At 43.2% G+C, this 24,598-nt stretch overlaps 4 protein-coding genes across 5 annotated transcripts; all 4 read right to left on the bottom strand.

Annotated features, from left to right (window-relative positions):
- Positions 1-29: 29 nt before the first annotated feature.
- On the bottom strand, positions 30-5,971 carry smpd1 (sphingomyelin phosphodiesterase 1). The gene is made up of 9 exons (XM_076751074.1): positions 5,785-5,971; positions 5,378-5,621; positions 4,054-4,374; positions 3,616-3,896; positions 3,137-3,310; positions 2,677-2,848; positions 2,353-2,429; positions 1,593-1,738; positions 30-1,517 (listed from the first exon to the last, which is right to left on the bottom strand). The coding sequence occupies exons 2-9, from the start codon at positions 5,585-5,587 to the stop codon at positions 1,099-1,101; spliced, it is 1,800 nt and encodes a 599-aa protein (XP_076607189.1). The 5' UTR covers positions 5,588-5,621; positions 5,785-5,971; the 3' UTR covers positions 30-1,098.
- A 594-nt stretch (positions 5,972-6,565) lies between these two features.
- On the bottom strand, positions 6,566-13,497 carry ilk (integrin-linked kinase). Of its 2 annotated transcripts, none has more exons than XM_076750593.1 (13): positions 13,360-13,497; positions 12,637-12,822; positions 10,242-10,407; positions 10,046-10,141; positions 9,756-9,852; positions 9,559-9,642; positions 9,392-9,477; positions 9,187-9,296; positions 8,112-8,239; positions 7,906-8,027; positions 7,702-7,801; positions 7,337-7,467; positions 6,566-7,191 (listed from the first exon to the last, which is right to left on the bottom strand). In XM_076750593.1, the coding sequence occupies exons 2-13, from the start codon at positions 12,723-12,725 to the stop codon at positions 7,042-7,044; spliced, it is 1,359 nt and encodes a 452-aa protein (XP_076606708.1). In that variant the 5' UTR covers positions 12,726-12,822; positions 13,360-13,497; the 3' UTR covers positions 6,566-7,041. The 2 variants fall into 2 exon arrangements, with proteins under 2 accessions (XP_076606708.1, XP_076606709.1); XM_076750594.1 differs by having other exon boundaries at positions 6,654-7,191; positions 12,637-12,795; positions 13,360-13,441.
- Positions 13,498-15,105: 1,608 nt separating this feature from the next.
- On the bottom strand, positions 15,106-17,233 carry timm10b (translocase of inner mitochondrial membrane 10 homolog B (yeast)). The gene is made up of 3 exons (XM_076750679.1): positions 16,941-17,233; positions 16,753-16,848; positions 15,106-16,457 (listed from the first exon to the last, which is right to left on the bottom strand). Exons 1-3 carry the CDS (start codon positions 16,965-16,967, stop codon positions 15,819-15,821), a joined length of 762 nt encoding a protein of 253 aa, XP_076606794.1. The 5' UTR covers positions 16,968-17,233; the 3' UTR covers positions 15,106-15,818.
- A 3,354-nt stretch (positions 17,234-20,587) lies between these two features.
- LOC143333262 (uncharacterized) lies at positions 20,588-24,598 on the bottom strand. The gene is made up of 6 exons (XM_076751282.1): positions 24,575-24,598; positions 23,513-23,620; positions 23,341-23,380; positions 23,023-23,147; positions 22,022-22,080; positions 20,588-21,205 (listed from the first exon to the last, which is right to left on the bottom strand). The coding sequence occupies exons 1-6, from the start codon at positions 24,579-24,581 to the stop codon at positions 20,771-20,773; spliced, it is 774 nt and encodes a 257-aa protein (XP_076607397.1). The 5' UTR covers positions 24,582-24,598; the 3' UTR covers positions 20,588-20,770.

The following is a 24,598-nucleotide window of genomic DNA, read 5'->3' as shown; positions in this document are numbered from 1 at the left end:
CCTCACAAACACAAAACAAGTTCACAGTATCAGATATGATCTTTTATTCACAATCTTTACAATCTCTTTAAATTATTGCTTATTTTACAAGTCGCATTACTTGTCATGCTTATGTTACACCGCAGGTCACGTAGACCAAGATCTGAGAACCTTGCCATGCTTATCACACTTTGGGTCTGTCGAACTTGATCTTTGTTAAACCTAAACGTAAACTAGCCAACAAAGAATTAAAGTGCAGACATAAGTAAACCTCAAGAGGAAATACTGTCAATCGTTCAGGTTTGAAGACGTCTTGACTGAGGCAGATGATGCTGTTCATTAAGGTGGATACAGTACTTTACAAACTGACCTACATCCCCACAACGAGCCGACTCAAACTGAAGTTATGATACTGTATACAGTGTAGCAACAATGCAAAGCTCAAACCTGAGAGAAATGATGGCTGAGGTCCTATAATCTTTGTACTAGCTTGAAATCCCAGCAGACGTTCACATTGCATTGTGGGAAAGGTCAAAAGGACAGATTGTCATCCGTTTTAATACAAACTTTCTGATGTTTCTCAATTTTAAGAATTCAAATTCTCGCCTAATCTGATGAAAGCTTTAGGATTTCATGAGGCCTGTCTTGATAAGCCCCAAGGACATTAAGGACATTATTAAGGAGAAGAATTTTGATATAGGCTGGAAGACATTCTGTACTAGAACAGCATCTAAGCTGCTTTAAAACTTAAAACATGCTCCAATGATATGTTGACCGTTACTCTCCCTGATCAGCTACAGCAGATCTGCCACAACGTCTTCCAGGAGAACTTCAAGCAGTCTTTACACAACTATCATTGCAGAACAGCAGTTGACAAACCCAAGGCATGTTGCAAATCACAATCAAATTGTCTTTGTAAAACATTTCTCATAGCATACGCTGTCATCTCCACGCAATCCACATATACTGGCAGAGCACAAGTAATAGCTCAAGTGACTTTATGTTATCAGGCCTATACAACAATCCTTGTTGACCAACCACCAACAGGAAAAACAAACTTTTTTTTTGGCTCTATTGCATATTTGGTCATATTGCTTATTCCCACACGCAGACATTCAGTCAACACAGGGTTTTTCTGGCAGCCCGGGCCAAGTTTCCTTCAAAACCACTGAGGAGGTCGCACTGCTCCAGCTCGTCGGACCGTCCGCTTCGCAGAAAGCACAGCAGTGTAGTTTTGCACGTCTCCTTGCAGGGCTCCGACACGTGTCCTTTATGTCTCAGGTACCAGAACTTCTGGAATACGCGGTCATCTTTGAGAAAGGTCTGCATCAGCCCGTCGTAGTCAGAGGGGAACAGGCTGGTCAGACCGTAGGCTTTGGTGGCACGGTACAGAAGTGTCCATTTGGGGTTCTGCTCAGGGCCACTTGGCGCTCCTGGACTGTGGTTTACCTCTGTGAGGTTCAGGATGTAGGTTTCGTGGTCGAGCACCAGTCGAGAGCTGCCTTGGTAATTCCCATCCACATAGTACACACGGTAACCTGGACAGAGAAAAATGATGATTTTCTCCTCCTGAGTGGTGCGTTGCTTCTGAAATGTTGGCTTTATGAACTCACCTGGGTTAAGATTAATGTACGTAGTGACACTGGGAGCGATGAAGGACACTCCCAGTGGACGGGTCATGGTCGCCTCATCATAAAACATTTGGAACTCATCCAGATGCGTATGGCCAAAAAACTGTCCAGTGATTGTACTTTCATATCTGCAAAAAAACAAAAAAAAAGGATTTTAAACGAGACAGACAGAAAACTTTAAACTTGTGTCATCTCTCTCCTAACCGGTTGGCTGCAGAAAGTCAGACTGTCACATGCAGCGGCTTTAACCACTGTGGAACGCTGACCTTTGAATACAAAAAACCAAACATGCATATTCATTAACTAATGGAGACACACAAAACCACATGAGATATCTGATCGGTCCATGCAAACAAAAGAGGAAGAGAAACAAGGTTTGCTGGCAATAAGACAACCACATATTCAACTGCCTAAAATGAGTCCCAGACTACTGATAATCTGGACTGATCTGGACCAAATACTGGCAATACACTAGAAGTTGACGACAGTAGCATTTAGAAACTGACATTGAGGAACGTCTGTCCCACGTTACATTCAAAGGTCTGAAACTGTCACATCGTACATTAACAAGAAACCAATGCTGAGTTTAAAGAACTTCTGGTCCTTTCTCCACAGACAACAGCAAGTAAACAGAACATACAGTGATTTACAGCTACTGCAACTGTTTTTACTGCACTGCTACTTCCGTTTCTGACAGTTCTGGGAGTCTGGACCTTCAGGTTTAAATGACTGATGTAGCTACCTGTTGACAATGTGATAGTAGTTCCAGCTCCAGCTGCCGAGACACAGGCCAGGTGGGATGTGACCAATGATATGTACCTAATCAAAGAGGAAGTAGGTTATTGCATTAATAAAAATGTATTTCAATTCAATTCCCGGTATCAGTAAAAAGAGGGAAATTGAATAAGATAACCATTGAGTCATTATCCTCATCTATAATTTGGCACAAGGTGGAACATGAACCTGAGCGTCATTAAAACCACATTGAGCGTTTTATTAGCTTTACAACGTTCAGTGACTACACCCAGCGTCTCCTCTCAGCTTTCGTTTTTGCTGCTCGACTCACCTTCTCACCCTTGTCCTCACTGGCCTGCAGAATATGGACCAGCCACTGCAGCTGGTTCGCAGGATCGGTCGAGTTCACCATCAGCCAGAAGTTTTCTCGAGCGCAAAAGTTCATGTTGAGAGAGACCACCCTTAGGCCAGGCTGGACCTCCATTGTATAGAATCCTCCATACCTGAAATTGCACCCAAAGGACGTGATTGAAGTGAAATTCAGCTCTGGGGGCACCCCTCAAAAGTCCAAACCCTGTATACAGGGAATAATGTTCTGAGAAATGTGACCACTTCTGCTCTCAAACAGAGGGATGTGAACTGTAAAATGAAACTGCAAGAAAAAACAACATAAACACAGTTTCTACTTCAAGATCTAAAACAAACCCTTTGCTCTGTGTTTTGTCTCATTTAACGACAGCGTTTACCGTACACATTTAGACATAAAAAGAACATGAAACAAGAACAAGAACCTCAAGGTTTTCAAAGCCTGCTCAGGTAACCACGGTGCCCATTCCTCTGCCATTGTATCATAAAGCCAGGCACAGGATCGGTTGCCGTGAACAAAGGGCGGGGGGAAGCTGTTCACTGGCGTGCTCTCGTGGTTCCCTACAGCAGGGAAGACCGTCACATTAGGCCCCAGGTGTCTGGACATAAGACAGAAGGAAGAGGCAAGAGTCAATAGCTGTTTGGATCAATTCCAGGTGGCACATGACAAACATGTGACCAAAGGAGCAACAAAACCATGTTTGGAGTCAGAGTACAAGGCCGCTTTGAGGTTAAATTAGTGTAAATGGATAAGCTAGAAATTCAAATAACAGCTGGAAATCACCAGAAAGATCTGACATTTCAACCTTACCTTTCATAAGTTCTTCTATTAAGAACAACTCTGTGGTTGCTGGTAAAGTTGCTCTTATCTTATATCAAAGAACTCAAAGTAAGAGAAAGTTACTTTTGGATGAGCCTGGAGACGACTGTAAGCTCTGACAGCTGCTGTTTCCTGGTCTGGGACCAAACATTGTGCGCCGGTATGTCTCCAGTCCAGTAGACCCAGTCCCAGGGTCCAGCTTTGGCGACATTTTCCAGGAGGTTCTCCACCGTCCGTAGAGGCAGGTCACACTTACTGTAGGTTCCCCAGTACCCAGCCTCCCTCCGCCTCCAGCTGGGAGAGACTGAGTCGTTGCGGCAACACAGAGGGTCCTTGCAGTCTGCGCTGGTGCCGGCTTCATACTCCTGTCGGTGGAGGTGATTATTTGTTTTTGAAGGGTATAACTTCATTTTTTTGCACACGGTTTCTGATATACAAACTTTTAGGCGCTCAAAGCTCTCGCATTCTATCCCACAAAGGGGGGGCAGAACTTTGGCTGATCCCTCCACAGCCCACACTCACCTGGTCCCAGTGGATGTCAGTCAGAAACAGGACCCTGCTCTGAGGAGAACCAGGTTTGGGTGGAGAGGGTGGTGTAACAGGGGGTTTTGGGACTTTCGGTAAGGTGATGTTCCAGGGTGCGTAGATGTCAAATTTGCCACAGGAAGGGCCCACCAGCAGGGCGCACGCTTCAGTGGGCCACAGCAAGGACTCCTGCAGAGCCCGGATAAAGTCGTCCCTGAACAGCTCTGTTATTTGTCGGCACACCTGCTCGTCAGCCAGATGGAGACGGACACACGCCTCACCGACCGCCCGTGCCACTCGCTCTTCATTTGCATTGCTCTGCAAGAAGCAAGAAGGGCAGAGCAGGATAAGAGAAGAGGAGCTTTTCGCATGATGCTTCACTGCTGTCAAAACCTCAAATTCCTGCTTATTAGACCACAATATAACACTTGACAATGGTCGCACTCTTGGATGGGAGAAGCGCTGAAGTGTCGTTTTGCACTTTTGATTTGAACAAGAATAGATGAAGCTTTTTGAGGTCAAACAGCTGTAGCTATTGGACAACAGGAGCACTTGAGGTCAACAAAGGGACCATATGATCAAATGTCTCAAGCATGGTTTTGTGCTAAATCAGCTATAAGCACCAGGGGATATAAAAAGATTTTCAGGACAAGAAGTGGACCTTCTCCATATGGGGGGCCTAAGTGTCACATGCTGCGTCTGTTTTGTCAACTTGAGTAACCCTGCTAGGTTATTCAGAGCAAAAATGGCCTTAACTTAAATGTGATCAGTAAGTAGCATCTGTGGATGGAGTAACAGGATGTGAATGACAATCATTATTGCCTTTCCACTCATGTCACAATCTTAAACAAATACGCTATCTTGAATTCAATCTTTTCAAGCTTAGAAAAGCTACGACAGCAACCTCCAATCAGACGTTCAAGCGATCATTTAGCCCAGAGTTCAGTCCAGGAGGTCAGAAATATTTGACTGGCTATAAAAAGAACAAGAAGAACAACAAACAGAAGAAGGGAACGACAATAATGACATTGATCAGGGTCATTTTGACACCACACTATATCTTGACTTCGGCAGCAACCGTTGGCTGATGTATTAAACAGCATTAGTTTAAGATAAGCTAAACCAGCAATCAGAGTCAAAATTTGCTCATTAGTGAGAAATATACAGTGTTTTTAAAACATCATTGAATTATTCCTTTCTTCTGTTATCCTGATCATTTAATACGCAGATCTGTGGATAATTTCTGGTGACACTGCTCAGCCCCGCAGTGCACCACCACCCTCTTTAGCATCCCAATTAAGACAAAATGTTCAAACAGTACCAGGAGGGCGACATCAAGGATGGTGAAGACAGCTTTGCACAAGGGGCAGGTGATATTTCCCCAGTTAAATCCGACCCCGGTGCGGTCAAGCTGCTCCAAGAACAGCAGCCTGGGCTGTTCTGGGGTCGGTGCTGGATGACAGGACCCAAACAGCAGCAGCAGAGCGCAGGTTATGAGCCCAGAGGAGGGCAGCGGGGTACGGAGCCTCATTGTTCCGGCAGCAGGTATCCTCCGTTGGCAGGCTCTGTGGGGAGACACGAACAAAACCATGAAGGAAGTAACACTCAGAGGTGTAAGTTAAAGTTTCAGCTCGAGAATAAATGACTCGTACACGCCTACAAACTAATACGAAAGCGCAACAGTAGTGACAGCTAGCAAAGTAGCTAGCTACTCTTTTGCAACCGTACCTCCAAAAATATCTGCGGACCGACAAGGTCGTCGTCGTCTTCCCCGGCTGAGGTGAACACAGGCAGGTCAGCAGCTCGAGGATAGCTCCGCTTCCACAAACAAGGCCGAGAAGCCCCTCTTCTGGATGCTCACCAGCTCACAGCTCGTTGTGGTGAGCGTCCCTCTGCTCCGTCTTGTGAAAGGCACAGACAGTCAGCTGACTCATCACGTGCCCAAGTTTTTTTTTCCTCCCTTTCATCTGAGTAAACTGAGCCGCAGCTGATTAGCCGGATGGAATTTTTTTTTTTCTGCAGGGAGGATTCATTGATCCTACAGCAGTTTTTTTTCCTCCCATTTTGACCAGCATACTTGTACTTTCTGCCCTAATGTCTTCACAGCAGGAACCACCTCCATGCTGCACTGTAGCCGAGTCCAAAAACTTTAAATTCTCATCATAAGCCCACTCCCATACACATCCACTTTAATGTAAGATCTTGCATCGCAATGAAGTCCAGAATTTGTTGTTACACAGAGCTGACTCTTACTCATCCTCAGGAAAGGGGCAATGAATCTCTTAAATGACAAAGATATTGAATTATACATGTTGTTTGAGAAATCTGCAACCATAGCCCGTGAGCTTGATGGTTCATTATGGACCTTGGAAACAGTAATTAGACAAACTATATGCCATAACTTTTGTGCACCTTTCAGTCCAGATTGTGGCCTTGATCACAGGACAATGGCAGAACTTTAGACTGACTCACCTCCAAACCCCATCTGCTGAAGAAAGCCGCAACATTTGGCTGGAAACGCTCCAGCGCTTATGCAAAACATTTATTTTGGTAAACTAATGCAAGCATGACATCTAAAAATAAAAGGACAACGATTTGTCATAAATATAAAACATTTATTGCATTGGTATTCGCTGGTGTGCATGAAAGCATTGTTTCTATACACATCTCTTCGCGTCGGTCTCTGTCTGACTCATCACTGAATATCATCCACACTGGATCAGAAAGTTTGCAGATGTTTCAGTGAACATGTTTCAGCCATAATAAAAGAGCAACATAGTCAGGCTAAAGAACATTTATACCTCAAGTTTAAATTATACAAGGAAAGCAATATAATACTTATTGTTTGAACTGTGTAGCTGAAGTGGTCTCTGACGTTATTTACAGTGGCTTAGCAGATATGTGATTGGAGTGAAGATAACGAGTGGTTTGATAGAAAAAAAAAAAAAGATGGTAACAGGAGTGTACAAATTGAGGCCAAGGCATTCACTTGTCCTGCATCTTCTCCAGGATGGGGACGATCATGTCAAACTTGGGTCTCTTGGCCGGGTCTTCATTCATGCAGAGCCTCATCAGCTTACAGATGTGAGGGGAAATCCCCGGTGGAATGGTGGGCCGGAGACCCTCGAGAGCCACCTGAGCGACACGGGGGAGGGAAACGAGACACAGAGTTGCTGTAAACATCCCAAAGATAGGAACCTGTAGAAGCCATGGGACGTTTTGGAGGTGTGCTGCAGCCCCCTCAGCACCCCTACTTCCCACATTCGCAGCACCAACTTACCTTCATGCCTATCTCCATGTGTGAGAGGTCAGCGAAGGGGACCTCTCTGGTCACCAGCTCCCACAGTAACACCGCGAAGCTCCACATGTCAGCAGATCTCCTGTTGATGTCTTCAGGCCTCTTCTGCAGGGCTGGACACAAAAAAAGGGACGAGGAAAGCCATTAACATAACCAGATTACTCATCGGGTTTGTTTGTATCCTGTATCATAGGCAACACACCAGATGAGCAGCATGACTACCGCTGACTTTAAATTATACAGTACAGTATGTTCCTCACTGAATGACTCATAAAGAGTAAGGAGGCATTATGGGGGGGAGGAGGTAGGCGAGAGGGAGAACAAAGAGTGAAAAACTGAATAAATACCTTCAGGGGCCATCCATGCTGGAGAGTACATACGACCAGGACACTGGAAGGAGAATTTAGCATCTGCCATGCTTATCCTGGCTGTCATGTCCTCATCAATCTGCAACATCATCAAACATATGGTGAGTCACAGCATCACCGTAGTTGTGTGGTGGCAGTTATGGATATACGCCAGCGGTCAAAGACAGCAGAGCAGTGTCTTACCATGACATGCTTACTGTTGAGGTAAAGGCGTGAAACCATTGGTTCTAAGGTGTGGAGGAAAGCCATACCGCTGGCAATGTCCAGTGCGAACTTCACTGCCTGGCTTTGGTCGACCACCAGAGCTGAGGAAGACACAGGAGTAAACCTACAGGTATATTGGCAATGGTTTTCCATTTTATACACATGCATAAATGTAAACTGCTTACTGGTGCCCTGGTGGAGTATGTTGAAGAGGGATCCATACGGCATGTAGTGGGTGATGATGATGGGGTGAGGGGATGGAGGTGCCTGACAGGCCCCGAGAACAGGCAGAATGTTTGGATGAGAAAAGATCCTACGGAGACATCACAGAAAGAGAGAGAACGTGTGGAAATGTCATTTAAACAAAAAAAAGAAGGGAAAAAAGGTGAATAATTATATGTTCTTAGAAGGGGGGGGGGGGGTTCTCTGACGATAAAGAATTAACAATTTCACAGTTCAGAGGAAACACAATCAAAAAAAAAAAAAAAACATTAAATGTCCTGAAAGCTTGTTCTGCATGAAAACTCTTCACAAATCCATGTTATTATACACATTTGTATCATCTGTGGCCCTTTAAAGTTAAGCCACGCTGCAGATTTACGCTCTCATTATCTGTGGCTCTTTCATTATACACGTCAGGTGATATGTTGCCCCTGAATTTTTCACCATGCTCATCCCAACTACTTTTATGTGCGCTCCAGTTCTTGAAAGGGAGCGAGAACTGAAGCCAACATGAAAGCACACTGCCAAGTCCTTCCAGTTGCACACTCACTCACATTCATTAATCTGGCCCGCTGAAAGGTCCTTGTGGGGGTCCCTGCTGAACCTGTCTCAACATGCTCGTGCGAGCTGACTGAAAGTCCTCTCTTGAAATTGTCCGCACATATTTCAGATTTCACGTTGCAATGGATGACATGTTTGCTGTGATGGTATTTGTTTGTGCAATTTGTTTTTCACCTCGTAGGGCATCACACTGTAAACAGCTGTCAACGACTTGCTTCGCCACTACGCCAACCAAAAGCCATTTTCATGACATCTAAAATTAAAAACTCCTCTCTCGGTTGCACAAGAGGCCACCAATCACGGCCCTCCTCGCGTCAGCACTGTTTACCAGGACGTGTGTACAAATGCTCACAGACTAATGATCTAAATGAAAGCCTGATATCTCTATGCTGTGTGCCGACACCACATGAAATGCTGTTGAGGGCTAAACAAAACCACCGCATTTACTTCACTGTTAGGACACTGATGTGTGATTACCTGAGTTTCGGATGCTCCTCGTTGAAGTCTCTGCTTTTCCTGGTGGTCCAGTCTCTCACCTGCAGCACTTTCACTATGATCTCGTCCCCTTGCCACCGTCCCTGCCATAACTGCACACAGAGCACATGATCTGTTAAACCACCGGTGAGCTGAAAAACGAACTTAAAAAAAAAAAAACCTGACACAGGAGTAAAGAGCTACTGACCTCTCCGGACTGGTTCTCATTGATCTTTGCCAGGAGCGAAAGTTGCTTATAATCAATACCAGCCTGCTTGTTGAGGGTACCATTACCTGAAAGAGCCCAATAATCAAGCAAACGTCCTGATTGCAGGAATGATCCTTGTTCCTTTGTACAAACTGAATGTTACTCACGAGGTCGTGTCCGCATGGTGCCTTTCCAGAAAGTTTCCTTATAGGGGACTCTGGTCATACTCTGGCCCATTTTCTCCGCCTTCTCTAAAAGCAGACACAACAACCACAAAAATGAATTGCTGATGCCAACGTAATGATTTTCTTTTCACAGGAAAAAACCTATTGAGATCTTAAAATGCCCACAAATGACTTCTGACCTTGAAGCAGCTGTCTTAGGTGAGGCTTGGCCTTGTCCAGAGGTGTCTGTCCATACCTGTTACACACGCACACCTGGGCACCACTGGCCACCAAGTCCTAAAAAAAGAGGGGTTGAACTATATTATGTATGGATAGGATCTTTAAGGTTTTAGAATAAAACCTTAGCAGGGACACTGGGAGCGGTCGGGGCTCCACTGCTTTAGTGTAGTGGCCATTTCTCCCCAGAAGAGGGCCTTTTCAGCTAAGAGATTGTGCCAGAAGTAGTGTCTGTGGGTGTATTGCACTGTACCTCTGCCACTTCGTCTTGGCCCCAGAAGCAGGCGTAGTGGAGCGGTGTGTTTCCATGCTCGTTGACTGTATTGGGGTCGGCTTTGCACTGAATCAGCTGACAGTTGCAGGTCAAAAAGTGAAAGGATTGCACATTATTTGGTGTAAACACGGCATGCACCAGGTCCGATCGTGACCATATGTCTGAGTGCGTGTACCTTAGCCACGATGTCTCTATGTCCATGACTGGAGGCGAGATGTAACGGGGTGTCATCTCCGCGGTTCATCACATTAATACGAGCGCCTCTCATGATGAGCATGTCAACAACGCCGCTCCTCCCTTCCCTGCATGCCCAGTGGAGGGGGCTGAAGCCATGGTCATCACTGAAACAACAATCAGTGTTTAAGCAGCGATAACGGAAAAAAAGTCGAATGAGAATATTCTTTTAAGACGGCGAAGACATACTCGCAGTGTGTGTAGGAGGGTGCTGATGCTCTCTCAATGACTCTGAGGCATACACCAGCTGACACAACACTATCTAGTGGTTTTCTCTCTGACACACAGCCACACAGGTTCTCACACTCGCAACCTACCAGTCTTTATTTAGACTTAAACACATGCTTCCTCACAGTGCCGGTGGCCTAAAACCCATCTGAGGGCCAGCCTAGTGATAAATATGCCTGTGCAAGCTGGAATGCCTGCGAACATATGCAAAGACGCAGACACACAGACAGTGTGCACAGTACTGCAGCAGTCTGCAAGGAGCCAAGCTGTCACCCACGTGTGACTGGCCCCTTCACCCGAGCGACCCCCTTTACATTCGCTGACCCATTCTTGCAGCTCCACGCAAAGCCACAAACTCTGCACTGTATTCGGCAATAAACCTCAGGAGGGCTTGTGTAGCCTGTAGGAAATAGCCGCAGTGCTAGCTCACGCCGAAGCGAAATAATCACATTCTCTGACAATTCCGATCCAGCACTGTGGACAGACAGTTCATAGTCTGACCAACCCTGCGTGCTATAAAAAGTAACGGGGGGAGAAAAAAAAACTCAGGAATGACAGAGCGGAAAATACACAGTGGAATCCTCAGCTACACATTCTCTGTAAGTCTCTCTCTCTCTTTCCCTGCGTCTTCCTGTGACACAAATACAAGAGCAGCTCCTGGAGGAGTTCTGACATTTTAAAGTCTGACAGCTCCAGTCTCACCCTCCAGTTTCTGACTTTTTGAACCGAAAACAGCAAAGGGGGGGGGGGGTAACACACTTTCCCACCAACATATAAAACTTATCGCACATTTTCGGGGAAAAGAAAACGGCTAGTTCACACAGCTGAGCCTCCTCAGAGTAACAGCCAGAGCAAAGGCCTCCAGCCTGATGACTGGTCTCTGAGATGTTTACGCGGGGCTGCAGCGAGCTGCCTGAGAAGCTCCGTCAGCGAGGGCCTGGCCCTGTATGGAGCTGAACAGAGGAAATGGCCTTGGCTGTTGCGTGGTTGGCTCGCAGCTCGGCAGCCCTCAGAGTCAACGTCAACAAACTGCACATATATGGCCTGGCCCAGGAATGAGATAACTGAGGTCTTTAGCAGTGAGGTCTTCTCGCTCCTTTCTAGTAGGGAAATTATGTAAACAGGCACAAGTGCTCTGTATATCCAACAGACACAAACACAAACACAGACACACACCTACAGGCATGCAATTTATGACCATTGTAAATGAATCTACAGCTTTTATTTTAGATGAATTCACTATTTTTAATATACAACATGTCATAAACTGCTCCCAGAGAACAGGGCGGCATCTTCAAAGTGGGTGTTTTGTCCAACCCACACGAGCTTATAAAACCTAAATATTCAGTTAAAAGGCAGTGATCTTATGTGCTGTTTATTCATTTTCTGTCAATCGACTGAATCGTCTCAGCACTGTAATTTAAAGTCCGGCTGTGCTTTTCAGTCCAGCAGAGAATGACTTTTAGGCTATATTCTCTTGTATGAGTCATTTATGTCACCGCACAACCTCCCAAATCACACACACACACTCACACACACACAGTGGTGTTTCCATCTCTTCAGAGGACATTACATAGACTTCCATTCATTTCCTGGAGACTTATCCTAACCCTCACCTTAACTTACTTCACCTTAAAACCTGATGGCGAGTCCCCACAACGTGAGTAATTATACACATGCACAGTTTTTAGGGATTACCTCATAAGGAGAGAAATCCAAGAAGAAAGTGGAAAAACAAAAAAGATGGACTGGAATGACTAAAGCTGAGTGATGCTCAGCAGCATGTGGAGTTGCAGGGAGAGAGAGAGAGAGAGAGAGAGAGAGAGAGAGAGAGAGGGAGAGAGAGAGAGAGAGAGAGAGAGAGAGAGCACAATATGGAAACTATTTGACCACCTCTAATGTGCCAGGCATCACTTTATATGCACGCACACACACCAGCAGGGAATCACCTCACCCACCATACCAAATGTGGAACTTTTGCTATAAAGTCAACTCCAATAACAAGGAGACTTTACAGACTATGCCAGACTCAGACACCCAGAAAACGATGAAGGTGAGGGTGAAGCTTTGTGTATCTGCAGGAAGCGCGTGCACATGTGTGCGCTCACCCCAAGTTGAGGTCATTCTCTGTGTTGTCCAGCCACAGACGAACGGCCACGGAGTTCCCTTCTCGACACTGTGTGAAGATGTCATCCATGGTTGTGCTGTAGGCTGCGTCTCTTGACCGGTTGCTCTTTCAGTGTCCTTTGAGATCAGGAACATGTAGCCTGCAGAAAGGCGTTCAGCAGAGACTCCTGATGAAAGAGACAAAGTTTTTTCTTGTCAGACATAACATAAAGGTTTGGGTGTATTATTTTGCCATGCATTGTGCGTCTTGTGTACGGCTGATGTCTATAATGTGAAATTAAGGAGTGATGTGAAAAACACTCCTCAGAGGAAGCCTGGCTGTATCTATATTTACATATTTAATCTTTTCTGGTGTCTGTATGCTCCTAAACATGCATTTGTATGGTGGAGCAACGTTTAAGTCATTAGTTTTGTACGGATGTTAAATGTAATATTTACAGAAAAGTATCTGCCGCACCAAGACACACAAACAGGCAGCCAGAGTCGGACGGAATGACATGAAAAAGTCCACAAATATCTGCACTTTCCCACATTTCCCCTTGGCTTTATCTTCCTCCGTGGACTCGGATGGGGCTGGCCTATTGGCTCACTTTGAAATCTATTGTTAAAAAGTCACTGAAGTTGGACATCCACAACAAAAACTCTCCAACCACAATGGAAACAAAAGTAAACATCCAAAACAAAAACGTTCTCAAAACTCTTACCAGCTGCGGATCGATCGATTTCTTCTCGGTTTCTTTTTTTTCTTTTTTTCCCTTTTCCTCCCCCTGAAAGTCGGCCGTCTCTGCAAAGTTAAGAGCAGAGAGTCGTCGGGCTGAGTCCACGCCCCGCTCCTCCGAGCTGATGTGGGCTACTGGTGAGGAGCTGAGAGGGGCTCCGCTACTGGCCGCGCTGTCCCGGGACGCTGCACAACAGCGCCCCCTGCTGGAGGCAATGCGATGATGCCGCTGCACCCAGCGGCCGAAAATACCGAGGTCAGGTGAGGTGGCGGAGGGAGACGTGTGCAGCTTTTAAAATTCTATTTATTAACACTGGTGGAATGTAAGTGAGTACATGTACTCAAGTACTGTGCATGAGTGCGAATTCGAGGTGTTTGTACTTTGAGTATTTCCAGTTTATGCAACTGTATACTTCTACTCCATCACTTCTCAGAAGCATGTATTGTACTTTTAACACTTGTCTGACAGCTTTAATTACTTTTCAAACAGCAATTTCTTCTACCTGTGACGCAAAAACCACGTATCTCCAAATTTGGTGATTTTGAATGTTTCTGATAAACTGCAGGATTAAGTGTTCCTTTATGGGTCGAGAAAAGGCTCAAACTTCTTAAGATAAATAAACAATTTAAACAAACAAATCCCCTTGGATTAGTTGGAAAGTGCATCATTACAAAGCTGAAAACGGGGCTGTTGACTATTTTGGAGATAAGATAAGGTTCTCACTGACACTGCAAACAGAACATGATGCATTGCTGTAGATTAAACTAAGCAGCAGTATGAAACTCAAATGAGCTCAACAGCAGTAAAACGCAGCATACACATTAATCCAGCAGTAATATTAATCCAAATATATGATAATAATAGTAAAACACTGACAGGGACCGTTTTACTGCAGAAGGTGTACTTCTACTTTTCATACTTTAAGTACATGCTGCTGATAATACTTTTACCTTCAATATTTTCACAGTGTGTATACTTCTTTCAATAGTTTATTAATCATTCATCTTTAACTGGAATTTGTCATGATTGAGAATGCATAAGGCTGCTCGTCACATGTATAAATGTGAGAATATGAGGCTGTTACGGATATTAAAATCCAAAGTTGAAAGTTAATATCGGCTAATATATTGCTTGGCCTTCAGGTTCCATCGCCAAAACATGCTAATTAAAATAGAATTGGCTTCATATTTTTCCCACAATTGGGTGCCCTTACAGTACACTGAGAGGCAATAATTCACACAGCTTATTTTTTTGCCAACTCATAACTGGAACACAGGAAGCCTGATCATCAATAACTCCAAAAGAGACATTTTGTTGAAATACTGCAAAATGCGTTTTCAGAAAAATGATACCTATTCCATGTGCCACTGCATAATTACCAAATCTGTTTCCTCGACTAGCTGCTTCCTGACGGGGCCATAAGTCTCTCTGGCTCTGACTCGCATTGCATTCTTCACAGCTGTGCTGAAGAGCGTCACAAACTTTGTGTCTGAGGAGTGAAACCAGTGGGAATGCTGCTGTAAGATGGCTTATTATGGCTTTGCTGCTGGACTTAAGAGTGCATAGCAGGTTTAGTGCACTGACAGGAAATGATGGGAGGAGAGAGAGAGAGAGAGAGAGAGAGAGAGAGAGAGAGAGAGAGAGAGAGAGAGAGAGAGAGAGGTGGTGATAGTGGCAAAGGTCTTGAACTGGATTCACACCCACAGAGAACACACCGCTGCACCAGGACATCCGACAGGGGGGGGCTTTAATTGTTTCAAACAATGAAACAGAGGATATCAATGGAGCATTTAAAATAAGAAAACACCCAAAAAAGTAATTACTCTAATTTTTATTACTGAGGATTATCTGATTTTAAATGTTACTGTGCAAAACACTTATGTGTGTTTGAACATCAGACCGAGCCCTCCTGGATCCTGAAAGTCCAAACTGAGGTCCCACAATGATCAGGCCAGGACCATCCAGGCTGCAGGATGTCACTGCTATCACACACACATACACTGATACACACTGAAACACACACACTATTTGGCAATACTATGTCAGAAATGACTATAGAACTGCTATTTTTACCAAGATCAATTCATGTCTTTTGATTTACTTACTGAGGGGTCCAAAAATGTCAAAAATAATGACAATGTCCTTTGCAAGCTAACAGTTAAAAATGAGGTCTTCAAGTTGCTAATTTTGTAAAAGAAACAGAGGAAAAACCTCAATGATTTACATTATGAAAACAAAAAAGAAAAACATCAAATTCTCATATTTGAGACACTGTAGCCAGAAAAGCTTGTAAGACATATAATTTATATAGTTGCTGAGAAGTAATCTCATAAGTTATGTCATTCCATGAATCATTAATTGTTTCACATTTGGGTCTGCCAGTGATGAGTTACCCATCAGATGTGGGTGGTTTCTGGTGGGAGTCAGACCCAGACTGGGCGTTATTAGTGACCTGATGGCGGGGGAAGCTGTGGGGCTCTCTCCTGGCCTGAAAGGCTCTCCATGGATTTGGGTGCACCTACTGTTGACACAGACACATGTGCTGATATGGACGTTGGGGTAGATGGCATAGACACAGGCGCTGAGCTCTCAAGCTCAATTTGGGTGCCAGCTATCTGCGGCTGAGGAAAGCCTGCGGTATAAGACGGTCCATTCCCAGCATCATTGAGCACTGAGGGATATACTGCTTCAGTCGCAGGTGTAAGTGCTGTGGCAGCTGATAATCGGACATCTGTAGTGGAATTGGACACAGCGGTGTCGAGCTCAACTGGGATACCTAATCCTGCTGGCTTTGAGAATGAGCCGTGGGCCTCTGGCACGACATCAGCCACTGAGGGACTTAACAGGGGAGGCGACAGCGGAGATGAGGTGATGGGGCTTTGAGATGCTGCTGTGGCTTCTGTGGCAGGAGGCCCCACATTTGCGGAGGCAGCTGCCTCTGCTGCCTTGGCATTCTCTGCGGCCTTGCTCTCCATCTCCTCCATCCGGCGCTGGACCATACGGGGCATCAGCTGCACGTAGGTGCCCATCAAACGGTGGTTAGAGCGAATCAGCTTCCCAGCACAGTTGTCCACACAGCGCTCCTGGACAGACAATGATCGGCGATGAGTGGATAACTACAGTATGTGTTCATGATACACCATATGGCCTAAAGTATGTGGACTCCCCCCGTTCACATGCAGTCTGGAGCTGTCTTCAAGGTTTGGACAGAGCTCCTTGGTGTCACTCATTGAGCATGCTACAAGTACAGCATGCAACGATATTCTTTATTGTTATCATGAAGTACAGAAAAAAATAATCACATTCAGCGTTTCAACTGCATGTAGATATGTCTGTTCACACAGATGGCAAGTTATCTATGAGTTCCAGCGTTCTCACCTCGTCCATGGTGAGGTTTCTGTAGTTGAAGTTGCTGGTGCATCTCTGGAAGCAAATTTCAGTCATGCGGTTGTAAACCAGAAGGAAATCCCGCAGCTGCAAGAGACATAAACACTCAAACTCACCATCAAACTGCTCGTGTGCAAATGAGCCCAATATATCCGACACTGCATGTGAATGCGACTTACATTTCTCAGTTGTTGATCGGGATCCATCGTGATTCTGTCTGTGGTTCACGGCTTGCTAGCTTAAATGCTACCACAGAGAGCCGGGCAGCTAATAGAGTAAGTAGCTAAGTTCCGGTTTTCCCGAAACTTAGCTGACTGAAGTGAATGAAAGCACAATTCCGCAGGATGTCATTTACTTGTCAGCATTAACGCATCAGTAACGGCACCCAAACATTAAGAGATTCGGGTAATAGATTCAGATGGCATGACATTCACATGCGCGCTGCCATGTTTGCAACGAAGATCGTTTCCCCCTAGAAGACGCTTCACTCTATTGCATAAAAAAATGTTCCATTTCCGGTTTCCACAACTGCACCTTTCTAGACCTTCGTATACGATAACATTAGTTTCCCTTGAGTTAGGTAATGCTCGCGACTATTTTCATTTCATGAAAGATATAGAAAAGTTAGATTGTATTTATATTGTATTTACATGTATGAAGCAAAGGTGTTTATCTTAAAATAATTATTAAAAATACACAGAATACTACTAATAAACCTGGGTTAATTGTATGTAGGAGAGGAGGACATTGGTCATTTGGTCAAATACTCTCCTCTTGCAGATATGAGAATAATGACCATTTCCCAGGAGCAAACGCAGACTTTGTGTGACATTATATTGATGTAAAACGTCCTGAAGGCATGCTTTTAAGACCTGACAGTAATTCCTAACATACTTCATGTTTTAATGTGTTTTGGTGTGAGAGCCCAGACAGGAAGGAGATTGGGTGGATGCAAAGCTTGAGACAAATCTGACAGGTGATACTACACCTCAGGGGTAAAGGCCATCAATCACCAAATAACCAACCATAAATCTCAGTGTCCCTGGGTCATGTCCAGCTGATGACTTTTGTTACACGTCATTCCTCTCCTCATTTCTTGGTATCTCTTTACTGTGCATGAAGTGCTCCAAAAACAATTGTTAAAATAAACTATAAAGTAACACCTATTACTTCAGGCCACTAGGGGGACTACAGGCCAAACGCCACTCAGAAACTCCAGAGTAGCTACTATACATCCAAACTCATTAAAGACAAGTTGACCCAGTTCTTTTTAAGAGATCATTGTTATAAAGAAGAAAGGCATAGTTAATCAAAACCACAGATGAATAATATCCTGCTTTGCCAAAAAGCCTTTCTTGCCACAGTATAATAGAGGCATAACACTGTGGCTTGATGGTCTATTTCAATGCTCTAAAATATTCTTTCTGAGCCACATTGAGGTTTCTAAAAGCATTTCTCGTCAGTAAAGGGCATGTTCACAATATTTCAAGTCTATTTTACAACAATAGTCAAGCCAACATTTGAACATTGAAGCAGTCATTGTTGGCTGTTTTCATTCCTCCTGTTCAAAATGGACATTACGAGATCCATTCTCAATGTGCTTTTAGTGTTTGGTGGATCATTCATGGGTGGAAACTGAGTCTATAGTTCATTTGGAGCTAACATTCAGCAGTCTACTTTAGATAAATCAAATCTTTTTAGTAAAGAACTCTCCTCTTGGTGTTACTGTGCCTCCACTGTAGCTCAGCTAGGAATCACTGTCCTGGGAAACACAAAGAGGGAATCTTATTTTAAAAGGACTCTAATTTATTTGATTTGTGTAACTCAGACTGCTCAAGTCCCATATTAGCTTTGGGTAAAGTTTAGAACTCACTTTTGCACAGATCCAGGACTGGAACAAGGATTTTATTCCCCATTACTTCCACTGAAAGCACATTAGAAAGGGATCTTTACATTTCCAGTGTAAACAAGAACCATTCCAGCATGCAAAACTTATTTAATAATTCATACCTGACAACTGATTTAAGACAGAACTGAAACATTGTGAACCTCTCCTTTAAGGCACCGCTTTCAATTTAGCAGTGATACCTTTGTATAATTCCTGTGTATTCCTGATGTAAAAATTGCCTAAAGCTGAAAATGATTTTGCTTTTGACTTCAATTCACATCATTCCACCATCTGCGATGGCAAGAAACCTTTAAAAAAATTCACTCTGTTTGAGGTGGATGAAAAAAATTGTCCCTTTTATTATGTCATCCAAAGCAACCACGGAAACATCCTGTGCAATCCAGCTGATTGGCATACAGTGAAAAAATGTGATGAAGAGACTGATGCAGTGTGTAAGCACTCCTGGCAATGGTGTCAATCATGTATACCTTTGTCTCTGAATTCATTTTTTGTTTAAATTAGTTTAATTTATTAAAGTTCGGGAACAAAGACCATGTTCCATTTCCACACAAAGGTATTAAAGCTCACCTGATCCATTCCCTTCTCCTTTGACTCAGCTTTCACATCCCTCCCACTCGAAACTCTTTTTCTTTTCTCTCTTCCTTCTCTCTTTTCTTTGAATACAGGAACCATTGTGGAACCTAACCAGAAATCCCAACCATCTGAAGGGACGACTCCCCCACCCAGAGTCTGGACTCCTCCGCTTCCCTTCTGTCTCCCCGCCGCCAGCTGACAGCTGATCATTGCACTCCTCCATGCATCAGTCCATGATCCGCATTTCTCCCCTCACCCCTCAGCATTTCTCCCCTTACCCTTTCATCCCTCATCCCACTTTTCTCCCTCCAGACCCTCATACATCCCTTCATCATCTGAGCTCTCCTCCATCCATAATATGCATGAAACTATTCTAAATCCATATCTCATTGGCTCAGTTGTTGTCAGTGAAAATGCTATTAATTCCAACTTTAATGTGACAAAGCTGGAGTGCCTACATATTACGAAAGACAAATATTTCCACGTTTAGGCACACCAAGTTCCTAATAGTGCCCTGTTATGTGTGTGTCCCTTTGTGCAGCTTCCCTGTACTGTACGTCAGTTAGATCCAAAACCCCTGAGGCCAAAAATTAATCCATAGAGGGTAAGTAGGCCACAGTCAGCTATTGAAAAACTGTCAACAAACAGTTAGTGGGCTGCAGGCCTCTGACTGCTGACTTCACATCAGAGCTCAGTCCCCTCAGCAGAAAGCAGGGCAGTAAATTATCCTTCCTGAGTGGGGATTAGAGAGAGGGAAATAATCATTTAAGCAGATGGCGCGTTAGCTCATAAGGGCGCTAGATTATAAAGCTAATGACCATTATCATAACTCTGACGTGGAAAATCCTCTGTGGGTGACATTTACATTACAGTGAGCCCACAGGGGAAGGAAAATGTAATTATTTATAGCTTTCCCCTTTTTGCTTTCTTTCCTTTAATTTCATCTTTAAGTTAATGTTATCTTCAGAGCTACAAGACTGAAAAGCAGATTCACCTGTGCTTGGGCACGTACATTCAGTCAAGAAAGCGTCACCTCTCGATGTCTGGCCATCGCCTACAGCATGGAAAACGAATGTAAAGAATTTTTTTTCCCCCCTTCACGCTTTGATATGAGACATCTGCTGATGTCTGACTACTATGAGACATCAAAACAATGAGAGATCTTCCATGTCCTGTGATGATCTGATGTTTTGTCTCTTGCAACAAATGAAAAAAAAAATTTTTCCACGTGGCCCTTGACCTCTAAATGTCACACACAGAGTTTCCTTTTCTCTGTAAATCCTCAGCGTTTATTACATCTTCTGCACAGAAAGGTGCACCTTTGAGTTGCTCAATGTGGAGAATTCACGAGGTACTTCGTTGCATCACAGAGGAAATTGCTCAACGGTGCAACGCTCACTGAATATTGAATATGACAAACAGCAGTGTTCATTCTCGCAGGCACAGAAATGGACTTTTATTGGCTTTTTCAGGTGGCCTATTCAGTCTCAAATAGGAAAACAGTCCAAATATGAACTTTGCATCATCTTATTGGACGCTGTCATGGCTTAAGCTGCTGATGAAATGATCGGTGCCACTCTGAACAGCGTCTACCTCTGACAGCTGTGTACATACACTCCCGTTACTACAATCAAGTCTATCTTTTCTTTCCTTGCTCTCTTGCTCTCCTTTCCATTCCCTGCTTTCTCTTTCCATGTCCTCTGTCTCTTGGGCTATCTGTTGACTATTCAGGTAAATGCTGCTGTGTGACACCATGGTGCTTGTGTCTCTGGAAGGAAGTTGAGCATCCATGTCTGCTTCCACCTCCAAGAAGGCGTTCACAGGGGGTGTGAGGTGGGCCGGCAGCTGATCTTGCAGTTTGTTTCGTCCCTGAGCGAGGCCTTGCTGATGCCGATGCTTCTTCTTGTGTTTGTTTGCCACTTTCAGATCCAGTGAGGCGTAATTCAGGTCAGGCTCTAAAGACTGCTTTCAGACAATGGAGACAAAGTTTGTTGGCAAAATCCTGTTTTTTTTTAGTTTTTTTTTTAAAATTGCGATAAACAATATACTGCAGTGCTATGTGCAAGTTATACATATTCTGTATCTTAGGTGGATTCCTGTGGCTGCATGTTCACATGTATTTCTGTAAGGTAGTTTATTTTTAGAACATTTTGTGCTTAATTGTGTTCATCGGTTCACAGTTCTTTTGACCACACGTCAGCAGTGCTTTCCGTTCTGAAAGCAAAGCGGTCACCATGTGTTTAAGCTGCCTGCGTATTTTATACGAAAAGCACACCATCTATTATTTAATCTCAAACAGAACAACAAACACACCCCAGCACCAGCATTTACCAAATGTATTCAAGCAGTTGGTTTGTAATATGATTATACTTTGCACACAACTCACAGACCCATTTGTGCTTGTTACCTTTAGTGCATGTTATATTCAACGCATTTCATCCTGTGTATCGGAGATGCAACAGGTTTAACAATGTCACTATCCTACCATGCATTCGAGGTAGAAACACACGCAAATCAGGTGGAATCAGAAAATTAATGACACGAAGCAGATGAAAAATTAAGCTTGTAGTAGCAAGTTAAAGTTCTTCTTTTTGTTTCCCTCTATGATAATGCTGTCAGCTTTTAATGATGATAAAATAACATACAGCATGTAACAACATCACATAAAATAAATATGTGGAAGCTGTGTGAGAACTGTACATGCACGCAAATGAACTTCTAAAGAGATATCGCACTGCTGGTTAACGGATACTCTGAACACACAGTCGCAGCACTTACCTTCATACGATCTCTTGCGTGTTGCACGGTCATCATCTCGTAACAAACCTCTATAGAACCTGAATAAGTCAAACACATGATTTGGTCATTTGTTTTGTATTCTACTTACTATAGTAGACACACATAAATCACACTAATGAATAAAAACTGTACTTTCAGGACAGCCTACAAGAAACATTTGGTCAGCCTCTGTTTTCTAAATGAATATATTTAATTAGTGCTGCTGTGAGGACTACATTTTACACAGTGGCTGCATAGGTTTTGCTTCCAAACAATCCTTCCAACAGTCTAGTTAAACTCCAGAAAACAAGATCACAAAGAGGGGCATACATGGCTCTGCCGAGCAAGCTTGTCTTATACTCTAAATACCAAAATCACGTCAGCAACAGTTACCTAGAACGGTCATTGCTCAAGAACTTCAGATACCCCAGGGTCTTAAAATCTTTCTATCTGGACAGTCTGGATCCATTCTCATGTCAAAGAGTGCATAAAGATTGCAGTGACCCTTTTCAATTATTCAGCAGGCCGTATACATGTGCAATATTTTCTGCCACACGCATAAATTTAAAAAAAATAATGTAAATTTTAACAGACTCATCTACTGACTAAATTACTGCAAACAATGCAGTTAAACAATGGAAAACTAAAGAAGATTTAAATTCAACATAAGATTCTATATATTTTATTCTAAATGCATTTATTTAGGAGTTCATTTAAGCTGGAACCTCCATGCAAATGAACTTTTAACTTGTCTCAATACGCACTTTGCATGTTTCGAAAATGCAGCCAGGGAGCATTTGCGAAAACCTACTTTCCATAAATACAGAAGAAGCAAATAATCATATTAGAATTCTAAAAAAAATAATAAAAAAAAGAAAATGTAGAGCTCATACACAAAAATACTCTGTGATGGACTCTGTGATACACTGGCATTCCAAGAAAAATGCAGTCATTTCCTGTTATTTCTTTGCAAATGTGACAGAAAGCAGGCCTGCGCTCACCCCTTCTGTCTGTGCTGATGTTGCCATAGATTGGATTTTCCTGTTGCTCATGATGATTGAGGGGATTTTCCTGCTGCTCATCATGATTGAGGTTATGAAAATAATGCCCTTCATCCTGTAAAGGACTTCAACACGACAGAGAAGAGCAATTTCACAGTTTATTTCTACAGTAAGATGTCATTTGTAGATAAGAAAGAAAATGGAAATGCTGAAATAGCTATTATTATTTATAATAAAATAAGATGTATTGGACTTTATAATAATAGGCTGACTGCACACATGTTTAAGCCTGATTAAATAAATAAATAAAAAGCATACCTTTCTCCTTCATAGAGGTGTGGGTCGCAGCACTCATCGTCTGTATGAATAAAATATTTAGCAATTTATAGAAAACCCTGTTGTCCTTGTAAAAGCTGGGAGACATTTAGAATCAGCTTTTGCGTTAAAAAGCAAAACAATGTGTCAGAGCTGTCTCCACATGAAACCATACCTCGGCACAAAGTGGCTCTTCGTCTGATGCAGAGGATGATATTGATACACAAAGACATCAACAAGGCCAGAGATAGCAGCGCCAGACCTACCAGTTGATTTTTACAATCTAAAAGACAAACACACGCTGACCATTAACACCTGAAACGGTCAAACTTCTGTCAAAAAGTGACGAGTTTTCAAAGTCAGCATGTGGAATTTCAGACTTTTTTTTTTTTTATCAGCTATTTCTTATGTTGTTTGGAATTTCCCTCTGCACATCTCAACAACAAACAGAAAAGATGAAACATTTTTAGAATGCGTCATCACCTGCACGCAAAGGCGACAACAGTACGGTACAATTCCAATCTCTGACCTTTAGGAGGAGGAAACGGAGGAAAAGTGGAGAAGGTTGCGGCCATTAAAGAAAGTTATGGCCGTCCTAAAATTATAAGCGTACACCATGAGTGTATCTGCCATGTGCCATATCATAGCCAGTAGTGTGCTATAAGGGACTTCTAAGGATGGTTTTTCAAAAAAAAAAAATAGTCCAACGATTAAAAAAAACCCCAAACATATTAAACCTATTTTTTTTTGCTGAAAACAGCTGACAAATTCCACAGGATATTCATTCTTCCCACTGTAACCGTAGCTTTCCTGTAAATGTTAAATTTCTCAGAGTAAAATAAATAATATGGTTAAAACTGTTTCAGAAATCACGTGTGCTTCACACGATAAAAATATGCACTATGACATCAACAAAACAAGGTCATGTGTGACTAAAAAGCTACAATAAACAGCAGTGTAGCGCTACATGCTGTAGATAAACTGGTTATGAGCTTATTGTTCTGTTTGTTGTAATCAGCCAATCTTTACTTTCGCCTTTTGTTCTGCCATGTTCTGTGACATATGCTTCAGGGATAGCTTAGCTTTTCCTGTTTTTGTGGTAAAAGCAGCATTTAGAAGAAATCGTAAAAAATAAACATTCAATATTCACACAAATATGACCAATGTGGTCATGTTAGACGTAAGTGAGAAAATCTAAATAGAATTTTCAAAGTCCTGAAAGTTGGTCTGATCCTACCTGCCATATTCCAGCCGTCTTGAA

Source organism: Chaetodon auriga, chromosome 15, assembly GCF_051107435.1.
Source record: "Chaetodon auriga isolate fChaAug3 chromosome 15, fChaAug3.hap1, whole genome shotgun sequence".
Lineage (NCBI taxonomy): Eukaryota > Metazoa > Chordata > Actinopteri > Chaetodontiformes > Chaetodontidae > Chaetodon > Chaetodon auriga.
This window is presented reverse-complemented; position numbering and strand designations above follow the sequence as displayed.